The following is a 15829-nucleotide window of genomic DNA, read 5'->3' on the forward strand; positions in this document are numbered from 1 at the left end:
ATAAGATGGACTAGCTATACATGTTAACTTCTAAATAAGAACACCCCCCCCCCCTTTGATTAGATGATAAATCTTTGATTCATCCTGGCTGTTCTCCTGGCTCTGGAAAATGAGCTCAACTGCATCAGTACCTTGGACAGCTCACTGCCGTATAGGCTACTTTCAAGACCAAATTTTACTCTCTCTATGGCTCCTTAACAGATTATTGCATTGCTAGTGGGGAAATGCTTGACTAACAAGTAGAAGGTTGCTGGCTCAAATCCCCACTGGTATGTTTCCCAGACTATGGGAAACACCTATATTGGGCAGCAGCGATATAGGAAGAAGCTGAAAGGCATCATCTCATACTGTGCGGAAAAAGGCAATGATAAACCCCTCCTGTATTCTACCAAAGAAGACCACAGGGCTCTGTGGGTACCAGGAGTCGGAATCAACTTGACAGCACACTTTACCTTTAGTAGCCCAAAACTTGGCTAGTTATTTCAAATCAACATGTGAACTTCATCTTTCCTCTACCTCCTAGGTATGTGTAGCTCTTTTCCTTGCCCATTATCCCTTGCCATCTCAGATTTCTCTCTCTGGGCCACTTAGTCTTCTGATCCATGTGTCCCAAGCTCTTTCGTTTTGATTTTGTCCAAATCAACATCTGTAGGCTGCTTTTCCATCAAAAAATGACCCACAAAGCAGCTAGAAATTGACAAATTAAAAAAACCCACCATACAAACACAGCAGTAAATTCAAACTAATAAACAGTAAATTGCATACTTAAAATGCGGTGGGGAACAGAAGCAAGTACCTGCCCCCTCAAAATCTTTATAGAAAAGAAATGTCTTACACTTACAAGGGAATAAACCAGGTGGGTCTCTCTAGTAGTTCCAAAGCTCTGGGTGCCACTAAAGAGAAAATGGCAAGGCCCTGCCACTGTGGATGTCTTGCAGTGTTTCCCGCTCTGCTGTACATGTCTTGCTTGAGTGTTTGCATTTTCTAAACATTCCCCAAACATTTTTGTGGCTCCAGTAACCTGATCTGCCCCGTCACACCCTTGATTCTGTTTTGGGTTGGGGACGTGGATTTGTGTGTGTGCTTCCTATTTATAAAGACAAGAGTTTGGTTGTGCTTTTTAAGATCTTGGGAACCAGTGGGACCTGGCTGTTACAAGAAAACTGTTTTATGCTTGATCTGATTGGAAGTGTGGAGGTAGCTGCTTGGATAGTGTGTGTGTGTGTGTGTGTATTGAGACTTGACTTATATGCCCCATCACCATCAAGTTGGCACTTTACCTGCCTTCTCCTTCAGAGGAGTCCTTGCTTCTTGTAATCATGCAGCATACCACAGAGCAGGCCTTTCAAAGATGACCTGAGCGTTCAGGCAGGTTCATATGGGAGTAGGTGGGCCTTAGCTATCCTGGCTTGGCTTCTCTTATGTCCCTGCAAAGTGCTTCTAAAACAGATTCTCAATGTGTATTTATGAAATAATTTAATGATAGTCTACTAACTTAAAACTAGGAGAACGATGTCCAGAGAAGTGTCTTGCCCAAATGGTGGAAATAATCATTAGTGATTCAGCATCTTCTAAGCCATATTCCTTGCTAAAAATAAATTAACTGGCAGGTGGTTTGTTGGTTTGTAGCAGCCTGTCCTAGAATGTCTATTTAACATTTAATGACTCTTTTGGTTCTTATCTGTTAGCCTTAAAAGCACTGGTAAGATTTAATAACCATGTGTTTTCCTTCCACAGTGGCTTAAAGAATGACTATAACAAAGAAACATTCACCTTGAAGCATAAAATTGATGAGCAGATGTTCCCTTGTCGATTTATTAAGATAGGTAAATATATTTTTGAAGCATTTGTCTGTTTCTCTTCATGCTTTTAGTGACCCTGTGTTTCCGGAACTCTTTGTATTTCACCATCTCTCAGGCTGATTAGTCAGCCAATGGTGCTGTGAAGGAATAAACACTTCTTGTAACCTCAAGGCTTTGCAGCTGCAATGCCTTATGCTTTCATGTGCTCTTGAAGGAGATTTGGAATACTCTAGTGCAGAATGTGACGGCCTGACCCATTTCAGGGGTAAACCCCACTGGTGTTCCAAGATCTGTGCTGGCTTTCTGAAGTCACAGTTGAACAATTCTGGTTTCAGTCTTCAAACCCATAAGCAGTGTGGGACTTTTAATTGTTTAATAGATTTGTACTGTCTTGGGATTATTTTTGATGAATAAAGGTGGTATTTAAAACAAGAAATAAAATGTCATATTAATGCTGCTCCTACTTCCATGTTTGGCTGACAGCATTCTATATACTTTTTTTTAAAAGGGGAGGGACTTTTTTGGGAATTCTCTATAGGCCTCAGTCTGCGATCTAGACATAGTACCTCTGAGTGTATTTCTTATATCTAAGTAACCATAGCCACATCTGGTACAAGTCCCTGACTCCCTGGTCAGAGTGTGTAGCTTGCAGTCATCAAAGTTCTCTGGAACTGAGGCAGAGGTCCATCTCAGCCAGCATCTTGTTTCCCACAATGGCAATAATGGTCTTCTCCCACTGCTGCTCTTCAGCAACTGGTATTTGGTAGCATGCTGGCTCTGAACTTGGAGGTTCCATATAGCCATTGTGATTACTAGCCATTAAGGGATATCTCCTCCCCTGTGAACTTGTCTAACTTCCCCTTAAAGCCATTGAAACTAGTGACCACCACTACATCTTGTGTCAATGAAATCCATAAACTTAATTGTGCAAAGTACTTCTTTTTTCAGAAGTCTAGAATCTAGTAGCAGTCAATTTCATCAGATGATCCTGAGTTCTAGTATTATATGAGAGGAAGGAAAGCTCCTCTATCCACTTGCTCCATATCATACATAATTTTATTAATCTTTGTCGTGTCCCACCCAGTGTTCCCTCTAACAGGGACTCCCAGAAGTTGTTGACTCCAACTCCCAGAATCCTTGAGCAAAAGCTGTTGCAGCTGGGGATTCTGGGAGTTGTAGTCAACAACATCTGGGAATCCCTTTTAGAGGAAACACTGGTCCCACCCTACCCTGGTCATCTTTTTCCTAAATTAAAAAGCCCCAAATATGTTAACTTCCTTCCATAGACGAGGTGCTCTATCTCCCTGGTTGTTTTGATTGCCCTTTCCCCTGGTTAGAGCCTCAGTGGTTCTCTCTTTAGAATACACAGCCCTGGATGTGTGTGAGATGGGATGATGGTTAGATGTAGTCAGTGGAGGTCAGTCTGCATCAGCATTAAGCTGTCATGCCAGTTTCCTGTATGTGAAATGCCCCTGCCAAACCTCTTCAGCCAGTTTATCTCAGCTCTTCTGTCGCATTAGGAAAATAAAATGGGATAACATCCTACCGGTAGTCTGGGTTCCTAAGCAACCTAGATATGACTGGTGTGCATTGATCTTGTTGACAAAGGGATATAGATTTTTCTGACTGATTCTGCTGTGTGCCAGTTTTACTGCTTAAAGTAGTGATTTAGTAGAAGAAGTTTTGGAAAGTATTTGGGAAGAAGGCCTCCTCTGCAAAAACCTGAATTTCAGGTCTTGATAGTGAATGCTTGATGTGTGCAAGGAGAAGGGGATCAGTTCTCCTAGGCATGTTCAGTATAAAATCCAAACTGGCTTCAAGAAGCATTGGAGTGTTTTGTAGGAAGATGTTTTTCTGTTATGCTTACTTGAAAGGCTTCTGATGCTCATAGGACAGTCAAAAAAGTACAAGATAGAAGAAAATGGGGAACCTGAGATGTTGGTTGTTAGCAGCTCATGAAACTTGAGTTGCTTTTAGAATTAATATAGTGATTGTGAAATACATATTGTCAGGGGTGAAGAAATGTTGGCTCAGTTTATCAGCCAGACAAAATATTTTACTCATCAATGTGGTACATCAGGATGTTTTGCACTCATCAGGCATCATTTTTCACTCGTCACAGGCTAGTGGATTTCTGCAGCCCTGCATATTGCAGTACCTGTCTATATTCAGAACGTTCTTCCAGAGTTTTGCCTTGGTAGCTCTCAGTATACAGTTATGACCTGCTTTTTGGGGCTCCCACTAGCTTACCTTACCCCTTGGTATTGTTATACCACCACCTTTCATATTAAGACTTTCTATGAAGTTCTCTTCCTTCCCCTTTCTCTTTTTAAATTTTCCTGATGAGTCTATAACTGTACAATAATTGATGTTTTAATTTTTTAAAATAATTATATACTGCTTTGTTCTCAAGACAGTTAGCAAAGCAACAAATTGATAAGGCTATCATTGAGTTGATATTGTGTAACCATTTAAAAAGTCAATTATTTAATGTATTTGTCATGTGTTAAATTATGAACACCACCTAGAGATGCACATATCAAGCAGTATATAAATATGATGGCTAAATAAAAGGGAGAAGGTGGGCTCAGATATAAGCCAGTCTTACAAGCCTTTTAGGACTCTTTTGGTTACAATTAACTCTCTCTGAAATCTTCCTGAAATAATAATAATAAAACAAGTCAAAATAATCGACATAGCAATACCAGGGGATAGCAGAATAGAAGAAAAAGAAATAGAAAAAAAAATCACAAAATACAAAGATCTACAAATTGAAATTGAAAGGCTGTGGCAGAAAAAGACCAAAATAATCCCAGTGGTAATTGGCGCCCTAGGTGCAATTCCAAAACAACTTGAAGAGCACCTCAACACCATAGGGGCCACAGAAATCACCATCAACCAATTTAAAAAAGCAGCTTTATTGGGAACAGCCTATACTTTGCGATGATATCTATAATAACCAACAGTATTGATGATAAAATTCAGCCATCCCAGGTCCTTGGGAAGGACTCAATGTCTGGATAAAACAAACCAGTCAATAACACCTGTCTGACTGTGTAAACAAGAAATAAAATAAAAATGTTTATACCCTGCCCCTCCAGTGCACTACTGCTTGGGGTGGCTCACAACAATAAGATAGACACAGATATAATAAGAGTAATTAACTATTTTTTTTAAAAGTCAGATTAAAAACCACAATTATTAGGTTCAAACTAAAACTGAAAATTATAAAAAGCTAAAGAACCTACCAGATATAGCAAAACAATAACGGAGCATTAAAAAGCCTCCTTAAAAAGTTGCTGTGGAGAGAAAGGGCTGGCTCTGTAATTGTACAAAATGCTTGTGGTGATGGTGGGGAGTACTAAGTAGCTGCCTTAGAAGCTCTGATTGGGAGGTGGGATATAAAGCTCTGAAATAAATGATGATGATGATGACGACGACTACTACTATCACCCCCCTTTAAAAGTACACTCCTAAACCATAGTGGGGTGTGCAAGGTCTCAAGTTAATCTTCAAATATTTGACAAAACCCCCAGAAGAAACTAAACTTCCACAACAACTAATCAAGCTGCACATTTCTGGCTTTCCCAATTGAGCCGGAAAACGCTTGCAAATGGATATCCAACTTTGAAACCTTGGGATAATCAAGCAGATTAAATCAGGGTTGGGCAGCCATCTTTGGATTAAAGGTAAAGTGTGCCGTTAAGTCGATTTCAATTCCTGGCGGCCTGGGGATTATGGGAGTTGAAGTTCAATAACATCTGGGAACCCAAAGTTGAGAATCCCTGGTGTAGACAATACTGAGCTCATTATAAGGCAGCTTCCTGTGTGCCTTTGACATCCCGTGTGTAGACAGGTGGGGGTGGCATAGACATGTGCAGTCTTGGCAGAACCATATCTGCATAGAAGTATTGTCTCCTTCCTTGAGGTGTTTGGTGTCAGTGAAGCTCTCTGGATATTCTTCATTGAGGATCTTAAAGCAGTGATATTCACTATTTTTCAAGTGGGGGCCACTTGGGCAAAAAACCTTCAACTTGGGAGCCACTTCCACTGTGCTGACCTTCTCACAGTACTGCACTTTCCTCAGTGCTGGGAGGGCCCTATAAGAAAGACGGAGGCCTCTTTTTTTTTTTTTTTTTAGCTCTAGGGCAGTGACTCCCAACCTGGGGGCCTCCAGATGCTGCTGCACTACGACTCCCATCAGCCCCACTTCAATTTTTTTGTGGCTGGGAATGATGGGGGTTGTAGTTGAGCAGCATCTGGAGGCCCCCAGGTTGGGAGCCACTGCGCTAGAGGAAAGCACTCTGTGTACGCTTTTCAAGATGCTGCAGGGGCTCAAGAGGGTTCTGCTTTCTTTAAAGGAGCCTCCCTGGTTCTGGGCAGAGTGCAACACTGCACAGTGGGAATGGTTGTCTCCACATGGTTTCAGGGGGACTGTGCAGAGTATTTAACTTTGGCCAAAGCTTCACACAGGACCAGTAAACAATTTGGGTCGATATGGGCCACCACTGGAGAGCTGGTCTTGTGGTAGCAAGCATGAATTGTCCCTTTGGCTAAGCAGGGTCCACCTGGTTTGCATTTGAATGGGAGGCTACATGTGTGAGCACTGTAAGATATTCCCTTTAGGGCAGTGGTTCTCAAACTGGGAGCCTCCAGATGTTGCTGAACTATAACTCCCATCAGCCCCAGCTACAATTTATTGTGGCTGGGGATGATGGGAGCTGTAGTTCAGCAACATCTGGAGGTTCCCAGTTTGGGAACCACGGTCTTAAGGGATGGGGCTGCTCTGGGAAGAGCGTCTGCATGCTTGCCTGCAGGTTCCCTAGTTCCCTCTCTGACATCTCCAAGATAGGTCTGAGAGAGACTCCAGCTACTGTTCCCTCTAAGACGTGCACGTGCTCACAGGTTAATTTTAGATCCCACTCAGGTTGAATTAGGAAGGCTCCACTCTGAGTGCCTGTGCGTGCAAAGTGCCTTGATACTGCCACCCAGAACAAAACTCATTCCTCACAGAGATGAAAAAAATTGGAGGGACCACTTCCAGCCTGTAACCTTGGAGAAGTCACTGCCAGTCTGTAATAATACAGAGCTGGGTGGACCAGTAGTCTGACTCAGTATAAGACTGCTTCCTACAGTATGTTCCTTCCTGCACTGGCCTGCAGGCCTTACAGTGAAGAACGCTGTGTTAAAGCATGCCATGCTCTCTTCTTTTGCACATTGATCTGCCTGCAGCAAGAATGAACTCTGCCAACCAAGTTGGCTTTGTTAGTTTAATGCTTGGGCTTCCAGAGGTGTCAAGTGGCCAGATACATGCTAATTTCTGAAGACACAAAAGAATCAGTCTTGAGTGCCAGTTTCCCCTGGAAGCCATTCAGTCTAAATTCCTCAGGTCAATTCTCCGTGTTCTGAGGGGTACACTGAAACACAGCGCTGAGACTGGAGGTTGGGCTGGTCCCTATTGAAGCTCATATCTGGTTTAAGATTTGCTACTGGCTTAAATAGGACTCAAATCAGTTGGGACTTCCACCCTTGGTCCTGAGAGATCATGCTGTTTCTGGGTGGAAAGAGGAGATGGAGAAGAATATTTGGAGTCTAGGCTTGCATCCCTCAATATTGATCTCCTTGGGTATCGTTAAATCTAAGGAATCCTTAAAGCTATGCATTTGGGATATAGCGCTCCAGGAGGATATGAGTAGAATCATGCAGAGGTAGTTTATTTTAGAATTCCTCAGGGGTTGAAATGGTGAGTGCTGCTACCTCATTGCAACCGGCTAAATACCTATATAAACTTACCACCCCCAAAGTAAGGAGAATGTTTACATTAGTGCGCTTTAATGCACTACCCTCGGCTGTCATGGATGACCACTGCTCACGTACTCCATATCATCTGCGTTTATGCCCTTGTCAACATGGGTTGGTTGATTCAACTGACCATGTGTTACTCCACTGCCCATTTTACAGAGATGTTTGTTTATTGCTTATAACACCTATTTTAGTAAATTATCCAGGCAGGTCATTAGATTTTTACACTTTTCTCCTCCTTTTATCAGATTTTAACACTGATACCACTTACATGGTGTCAGGGGGACTGATACCACTCCTTACAGGGTGGCAAGGTTTTGCAGTATTGCAAGTTGTGTTAGGAAGCAGCTAATAGAGCCAGCATGGTGTAGCGGTTAGAGTACTGAACTAGGACTGGGGAGACCCGAGTTCAAATCCCCATTCAACCATGATACTAGCTGGGTGACTCTGGGCCAATCACTTCTCTCTCAGTCTAACCTACTTCACAGGGTTGTTGTGAAAGAGAAACTTAAGTATGTAGTACGCCGCTCTGGGCTCCTTGGAGGAAGAGCGGGATATAAATGTTGTAGTAGTAGTAGTAATAGTAATAATAATAAAAAATAATAGAGTTTGATTGTGCTGCAGGTCTTTCCCGCCCGCTTTTCCCCATTACTCTAAATAGGCTGGTGTTGTATACAGTGACGTATTCTGTACTGTTGAATTATACCTTTTGTCTGATCATTGACCATAATAAATTTGATTTTGATTCTGAGTGCCAGTTCTATTACATTGGTTTCTTGTTTGAGCTTTGAAACCAGTTACATTGCTGGTGTTACTCTTTAACAGAGGCCTAGAACCAGCATGCCTCGAGAACCTCCTGTGAATCTGCCTGCATTCCGAGATTGGCTTCAGAGTACCTGCTCCATGCCCCCCCCCGCCCTCCCCACCACCGCTTGAGCTACAGTGGCCAGACAAGGCACAGGGCCTTCTCAGTGGTGGAGCCAGAATTGTGAAAAGTCCTCCAGCGGAGGGAGAGCTCCATTGGACTCCTGCTTTTTTCTTCCCATGTTTAGGTGGGCTTTGCAAACCTCTCTGTTTAAGCAGGCTTTTAATCTATGCTGAGTGGCTGCCTTCTAGAATGCTTAGTTTTAACTTTCTTTTGCAGCTGCGGCTATTGTCGTTAAATCCTTCGCATGTGTGCTTGTAGCTGCTTGGAATATTAATGTAGAAAAGAGGGATAGGAATTGGAGCTAAACTTTTGCCACATGAAGTCATAATCATAATCTTGCCAAAAACGGCAAGAGAATTAAGCTTAGGAGGAGTTGTCCTACTCTGCCCAGCTGTGTGTTCTAATTTTTTTCAGGTGTGTGCGGGATGAGTTTTGTTCTGGGTGGTAGTATCAAGGTAGTGTGTGCGCACCATGCGCATTCAGAGCGGGACCTTCCTGATTCAACCTGAGCGGGATCTAAAATTAACTGAGTGGACATCAAAAAATGTGTGAGTGCACGCACATGCGCATGCCATAGAGGGAACACTGTTTGCTGAGTGAGGGAATGCATATGAGTGAGATGAGAGTAATGATAGGCCACTGTTGTGGAAGGGCTTCCCTACAGGACTCGGTATAGTGGAACCATTTACAGCACGCTGTTCCCTGTACTGGTGATCTCTTGTGCTGTACAGAAATGCCTAAGTACTAGTAGATGGTGTACCTAGTTCCGTGCATACTTCAGAAAGGAGCTAGTGCTATACTTTGTAGATAAGTCTGGAAATAGTTGTTAAATGAGGCCCTGTCCTGTTTCAAGCCATGGATGTGTTAGCTTGAAGGTTGCTGTGACACAATTTTGAGAATCCTTGGGCTAAATGAACTGGTATGCGTTACTTCTGTTGGTCAATATTGCCCTCCAGATGCACAGAAATTGAGAATGGCACTCTCCCCCGTGCCCTGCTTATGAGCTTCCTGGAGAAAGAGCACTGGAAAGTCCCTGAGACTGATCTAGCAAGGCAATTCTCACCTTATCCTCTTCTTCATATTTGAGGGCTCACTTTCTGTTGCGATGAGGAAATGAAAAGTGTTACTCCAAAGAAATCCCCTCTCCCAATGGTGCCACCATTCTTTTCACTAACCAGTCACTAGGAGTGCCTTGATTGTGGCTGCCACTGTGCCATAAACCCCCAGTCTACCTATCTGTTAGCCATGGTAGATAAACGGAGCTAGTCAGAGGGGGGTACCTTTTAAAATATCAGGTGGTGGAGACAGGCAGGGTAGGGCTGCTACCTTCTTGCTCTGCTTGAGCACGGATGGACATATATGATGTGTTGACTTGTATAGAGCCAGATCATTAGTGCATCTAGCCCTGTGCAGTTTGCTCTGACTAGCAGCACCTCTTCAGGGTCCCAGGCAGAGGTCTTTCCATCAGTTGCTACCTGAGATCTTGTTAACTGAAGGTGCCAAGAATTGAGCTTTGGAGCTTGCAGGCAAAGCATATGTTCTACCCCTGAGCTATGGCCCCTCCCCAGAAGCATCTGTCTGGCTGCTGGTGGAAATAGAGGACACAAATCCTCCAGAGGGATTTTTGGTCTCTTCCAGCAGTGCTGCTCTTGCGTTTCGTTAAACGAGGGCTGCACAGCTTTGGCCCTGCAGCAGTTGTTGGACTACAACTCCCATAATCTCTGACTATTGGCCATTATGGTTGGGATGATGGGAGTTGTAGTCCAACTACAGCTGGAGGGCCACTGTGCAGCCCTGTGTTAAAACAACCTATGATACAGTGCCTATATGGAGAGACAGTGGAGGCCTTCCGAAAAGGGGGCTAGGATATGGGAAGGAAAGTTTCTGCATTGAAGATGAGGGGAGAGATCTTATTGAGGCTGATTTTCTTGGGATCTGAAGTGTTCCAAGCCAGTGACATTCACAGCACAGCCTGAAAGCAGTTTACGTGTGGTGTGTGGGCTCCACTTAGAACATGCCTTGTAAGCAGCCGTTCCATCTGTGTTCTAGCAGCTCTGTTTCCCTGCAATTAAGTCTAAAATATTCAGACTGAAATGCCCTTTTTCAATATCCACTTGCCACAGGCAGCTAATTCCTTTTCAGCAGCTGGGCACAACAGCCACTCTCAATGCTACTACTCCTGAAGAAGAGCTCTGTGCAGCTCAAGGACTAGCTGTGAATTTCAAGGCTAGCTGGTCCAGTAAGAAGGGTTGTTGCTCTTGAGTTCCATTTCTTGCTCTGGGGAACCCATGTAGCTAGAAAGGGCCACTGGATCCCTGTGCGGCTGTCTTTGGCCACACATGAAATGCACTGCACTTGTGTCTCCTGTGCAGGTAAATGAATTGGTCAATTGCTGTGTGATATAGCCCTAAGACTCTTTCTCTTGGACCCTTGGGAATTGGCACTCTGTGATTTGATCTCTTCAGAGGGTTAACATTGCAAAACGACAGTTCTTATGAACGAGGAGATCTGTACTAAATGTACTTTGTATAGAAAATAATCCTGAGAGTTTTCTGACCTTGGCTGTCTTCGAGCTCTTACAAAAAGAAAGAGATGTCCCTGCGTATGGTGCAAAATGCTGGGGAAGAGGCTTAGCTTCATGCTTTGCATGCAGAAAGTTCCAGATTCAAACCCTCGCATCTCCACATAGGGCTAGGAAAAGACCCCTTACTGAAACCCTGATCGGCAGCGGCCAGTGTGTTGCTGCTGCCCATCAGTGAGGTCCGTATTGGGCTAGATGGACCAATGGTCTGACTCGGTAGGATGCAGTTTCATATGTGCTCAGCTGATGATTCTTGGAAGACATATCTGGAGGCTGAATAATAATTGGGGACATTTTTTCATCAGCGGTATCTTTCTGAGAATAAAAGTGGCTATTTTTAGTTTTCTACCATATTGTGGAAGCCACCTGAACTTGGTTAGATTTCAAGCTAATCACTATTACCTTGATGGTCAAGCCCATTTCCCAGTCCTGTCATTTTCAAACTTAATACCTTCAGGAAACTTTTTTCACATTGACTTGTCTGATGTGGCATTCCATTGTGATTGCCATGGAACCTATGCATTTCAGAAGATTCTGGGACACAATCCAAAGATGTGCAGTCCTTCATATAGACTGCTGGCATTGAGCTTCATTGTTGCCCCATGTAAACTGAGAGTGCACTAGATTCAACATTGTCTTCTGCATCTGTGTACTGCAGGAGAAAATCCTTAGTGGTGGGCTCTCTGTCTTTTCAGGGAAGCTTGTTTGATTTTATGGATAAACTTCTGACAGACGTGAAGTTCTTCTGAAAGATCCTTTGAGAACTACTGTTCTAGACTATTCCCTGCATTGTCTATTGCTAATGTATACACTTTTTGGCTTTTTTAAAAAATGCACACTATTTAATTACTATTTAAGCTTCCATTTTTGGAGCGGAGTAGCATTAACAAAACTGGGAACTTGGCCAAGATAATGGGGTCAATGGCTCCTTCAGTGTAGCAGTGCGTTATTCAAAATGATCAAAGGGGTGGTGTCAAAGATATAATTGCCACCATAAAATGATGGCCGGGTGCTGCCTCCATCTTGTGTGATAAACTACATTGGAACTCTCAATCATTCATTATGACTCCATTATTTCTGATTTACATTGAGTGTCTGGGATAGCACTCTTGTACAAGTAGTACGTTATTCTAACCGCAGTCATTAGGCTTAGTTTATATCTCAACTGCTCATACATCTGCTCTGAGGCTTTTAGTTCTTTGTTGCTAAAGGAAGTCGTATGTTAAATGCTTGTGAAATAAGAGCAATATTTTGTTGGAATCTTAACTCTCTGTCAGCTGGCTTTTCAAGGGACTCCACCGAACCCATGCCATAACTTCTCCAAAGCATAACTTTTCATCTACTCTGAAATGCAGAAGAACATATTTCAAATTTACAGTTCATACACCATTTGTCATATTTTTAGGGTTAATCTTTGACTATAACTGGCAGATAGCCAGAGCTCAAATTGACACCCAGGCTTAGCCTGGGAATTTTCGACTTAGGTCTAAGATGTGTGGATAGAGAGCAAGTTGCCTTGAACACATGCAAAATAACTTGATCACATGGTGACCTCAATTGGTTGTCCATCATCTGTCATTATGGGCAAGAATTTCAAGATCAGGGGGTGTGGCTTGCTGTCAGGTTTGGGCTCTGGCATCTGTGTGGAAACTTAAGCGTAGTAGAAGGATATGCAGCTGTCATCTTGGGGCTTCAGTAACTGGAGTATAGAAGCTACAGGCCTATGTGAGTGTGTGCACTCACTGCAGGATGTCATGGATTTCTGTTGTCTTGGTAGTGGGAGTATTCACACAAGCCACGGACCTCTAAAGGGGAGAAGAGCTGATTGATCAAGTGTACTCAACTTGTTCTATGTTTAGATTGTATGACAGCTCCCACGAATAGTGATTGTGGCATCTGCAGTGGCACTGCTGTTTACCATGGGGGTTTAGGAGGGAGTTGCTATATTTAATGCGTGGTTAAATTTGTGATTATTGACTTGTGCAAAGCTGCCTTACAGGCTGATTCTTGGATCTACTAGGAGTATTTTGGGGATGGGTGTACAGATGAGCACACTTATCCAAGTGTACAAAAATATTGCAACCACCAGCATGTTAAAACTCCCAAACAATTCTCGCTTTTCTTCCCCAGTGCTCCTAACTAGCTAGCCTGTTACTCCTTTCTCCTCCTCCTTGGCTTGTTCTTTTCAGAGCCCCTAACTTGGGGGTCCTGTGGGCTTTTCTGCCTCACTCTTGGAGTGTAGCTGTGAAATGGGACAGGGCAACAGAAAGGCCAGCTCCTATTATTCTGATAGGATACCTGCATACCAATGACAGTTGCCTTGTTCTGTTTTCTGGTCTGCCATTTTGAATGGTCAGGAGTTGCCTCCTCTGGTCTGTAGGAATCACCATCTCAGTACATGATGTCTGTCTTTTTCTCCTCCTTATCCTTCACCAGTTCCACTGCTGTCATGGGGTCCCAGCTTCAATTTTAGCATCTGGTATGTTGAACTCAATGGCATTGATGATCCGGAAGTTGTCCAGCCCTGCCTCAATTGGTACAGCAAGGTAGGCCTGTGAAGGAAATCTGTGAAGATTTGGGGGTATGTGTTTTATGTATGAGTGAATGGGAGGGAGGGAGGGAGGGAGAGACTGAGCATTTACTGGCTAAATAGCATGTAGCTTAAAATAAATCTTACACAGAGCCTTTCTGGATCATACCAATTGTCCAGCATCCTGTTTCCCACCATGGCTGACCAAATGCCTGTGGGAAACTCATAAGCAGGGTGTGAAGGCAACAGCCCTCTCCTGTGTTAATTCTCCAAGGAACTGATATTCAGTGGTATAGTGTTTTTGAATGTGAAGGTTCCATATAGCTGTCATGTCCACTAGCCATTGAAAGACTAATTTCCCTTTAAAATCATTGAAACCTCTGGGCATTGCTACATCTTGTGGCAGTGAATTCCATAAATTTAACTGTGTGTTGTGTGAAGAAGCACTTTTTCATCTGTCCAGCATCTTCTGCCAATCCATTTCATCAGATGACCCAGAGTTCTAGTACTGTATGAGAAGGAGGAAGAATTGTTCTCTCTACTTTCTCCACTTCATACATATATTTAAGCCTCTGCCATATCCCCTTCTTGGTTATCTCCCCCCCCCCAAACAAACAAACAACGAAAAAGCTCCCAGACATGAGCCTTTCCACATGGGGAAGGTGCTCCAACCCCTTTGGATTCTGACAGTTGACTACTGTGTGACACTCAGCATTAAAAAGAAGAAATCCTTTTTATAGATGCAACAGTTTCACTTGCCAATTCATTAGTTTTTGGCATAGTGTAAGGATTGGGGGAGTATGAAATGCTTTTGAAAAGCGCTGCTTTTTGTGGTGTGGGATGTTCAAAATGTGTAAAAAAAATTACAAAAGTAATTGTGTTCTTTGAAAATTATCTTTATAAGTTGTAAAAAATATTCTTTAATTTTGTAATATAAATTGCTGACCTGGTCATCTGTCCTAGTTTGATTTTTGAAAGTACGAAGGGACTCAAGTAGTTGCAATGGGAAAAACCTCTGCCCACAGTCCTGAAGAGCTGCTGCCAGTCAGAGCAGACAAGAGCAGTACCGGGTAGATGGACCAATGGTCTGGCTCGGTAGAAGGTTGCTTCATTTGTTTCTCTAGTTCTTCTAATGTAAATCGTGATGAGTAGGTTCATAGAATCATACAGTGTATGATTCCCTCCCCCCCGTATAGCAAAGGCAATATAGCTGTATGGATTATCTATCACTTTGGGATTTTTTGAAAAAGTGGATCAGAGAAGCACAGAACCCTTCCAGCTTTCCTGGGTATTAACACTATGGAGAGCATTTTCAAGAGGCAGTGTGGCGTAGTGGATAGATGGCACAACAGCCACTGGTTAGCCTGTCCTACCTCATAGTCTGGTTGTGAAGATAAAGTAGGTAACCCATGTATGCTGGCCCAAACTACTTAGAGAAAGAGCAGAATATAAATTCTATATCTAAAAATGAAGTCTTGCCCTTTGGACTCTCAACACCCTCCCATCCACTTGCCAGAAGTTTGGTCCTCCTGTAATCCAAGCCAATTCATGGGTTTAACCAGCTGTGGTTGGAGCGTGGGGCGGGCAATGTATGATGCTGTTCTCACAGGCTTTCTTGTGTTCCAGTAGTACCGTGAACAGGAAGCCATTCGCCTCTGCCTGAAGCACTTTCGCCAGCACAACTACACAGAAGCGTTTGAATCCCTGCAGAAGAAAACCAAGATTGCCTTGGAACACCCCATGCTGACAGACCTTCATGACAAACTTGTTCTGAAGGGTGACTTCAATGCTTGTGAAGAGTTGATCGAAAAAGCTGTGAATGGTAAGGGCTGAAGGAGAGCAAGTTGCTTTTTGAATTGCCTAGGTGGGCAGATGGTAAATGGATGCCCTTTTAGGCAAAGGCTAGGCTCTAGGTGGCCTTTTTGAGATCCCTTGTAATTGCTGACTTCTGATTATTCATCAGTGAAAAAGAATTCTTGTATCATTGCCAGGCTGATCATACAGACTTCATGTGGGCTGTTGGTGCTGCAGTCTTCTCTGGACATCTGAAGGCAGCCAATCCAGATCAAAATGTCTAGAACGGAAATCTCCATGTTAGCATTTCCTCTGAAGAGAACTCCCTAGTGCTGCTGTAGGACCACTATGTATAACTTTGCAGCTTGGCTGCATGTTCAGCCAAGCTGATG

The 15829-nt window shown here is 43.3% G+C and overlaps 1 protein-coding gene across 6 annotated transcripts in view; it reads left to right on the forward strand.

Moving 5' to 3' along the window:
• The window catches only part of MKLN1 (muskelin 1), a 165785-nt gene that overhangs the window by 67572 nt on the left and 82384 nt on the right, over nucleotides 1-15829 (forward strand). For 5 of the 6 annotated variants that reach the window (XM_053254258.1, XM_053254260.1, XM_053254257.1 and 2 more), the window contains 3 exons: nucleotides 1738-1826; nucleotides 13550-13659; nucleotides 15273-15465. In XM_053254258.1, the coding sequence (XP_053110233.1) occupies nucleotides 1738-1826; nucleotides 13550-13659; nucleotides 15273-15465 (392 nt within the window). Of the gene's footprint in view, nucleotides 1-1737; nucleotides 1827-13549; nucleotides 13660-15269; nucleotides 15466-15829 lie in introns of those variants that run through there. The other variant, XM_053254261.1, reaches the window with a different exon arrangement.

This window comes from Hemicordylus capensis, chromosome 5, assembly GCF_027244095.1.
Source record: "Hemicordylus capensis ecotype Gifberg chromosome 5, rHemCap1.1.pri, whole genome shotgun sequence".
NCBI classification, from domain to species: domain Eukaryota; kingdom Metazoa; phylum Chordata; class Lepidosauria; order Squamata; family Cordylidae; genus Hemicordylus; species Hemicordylus capensis.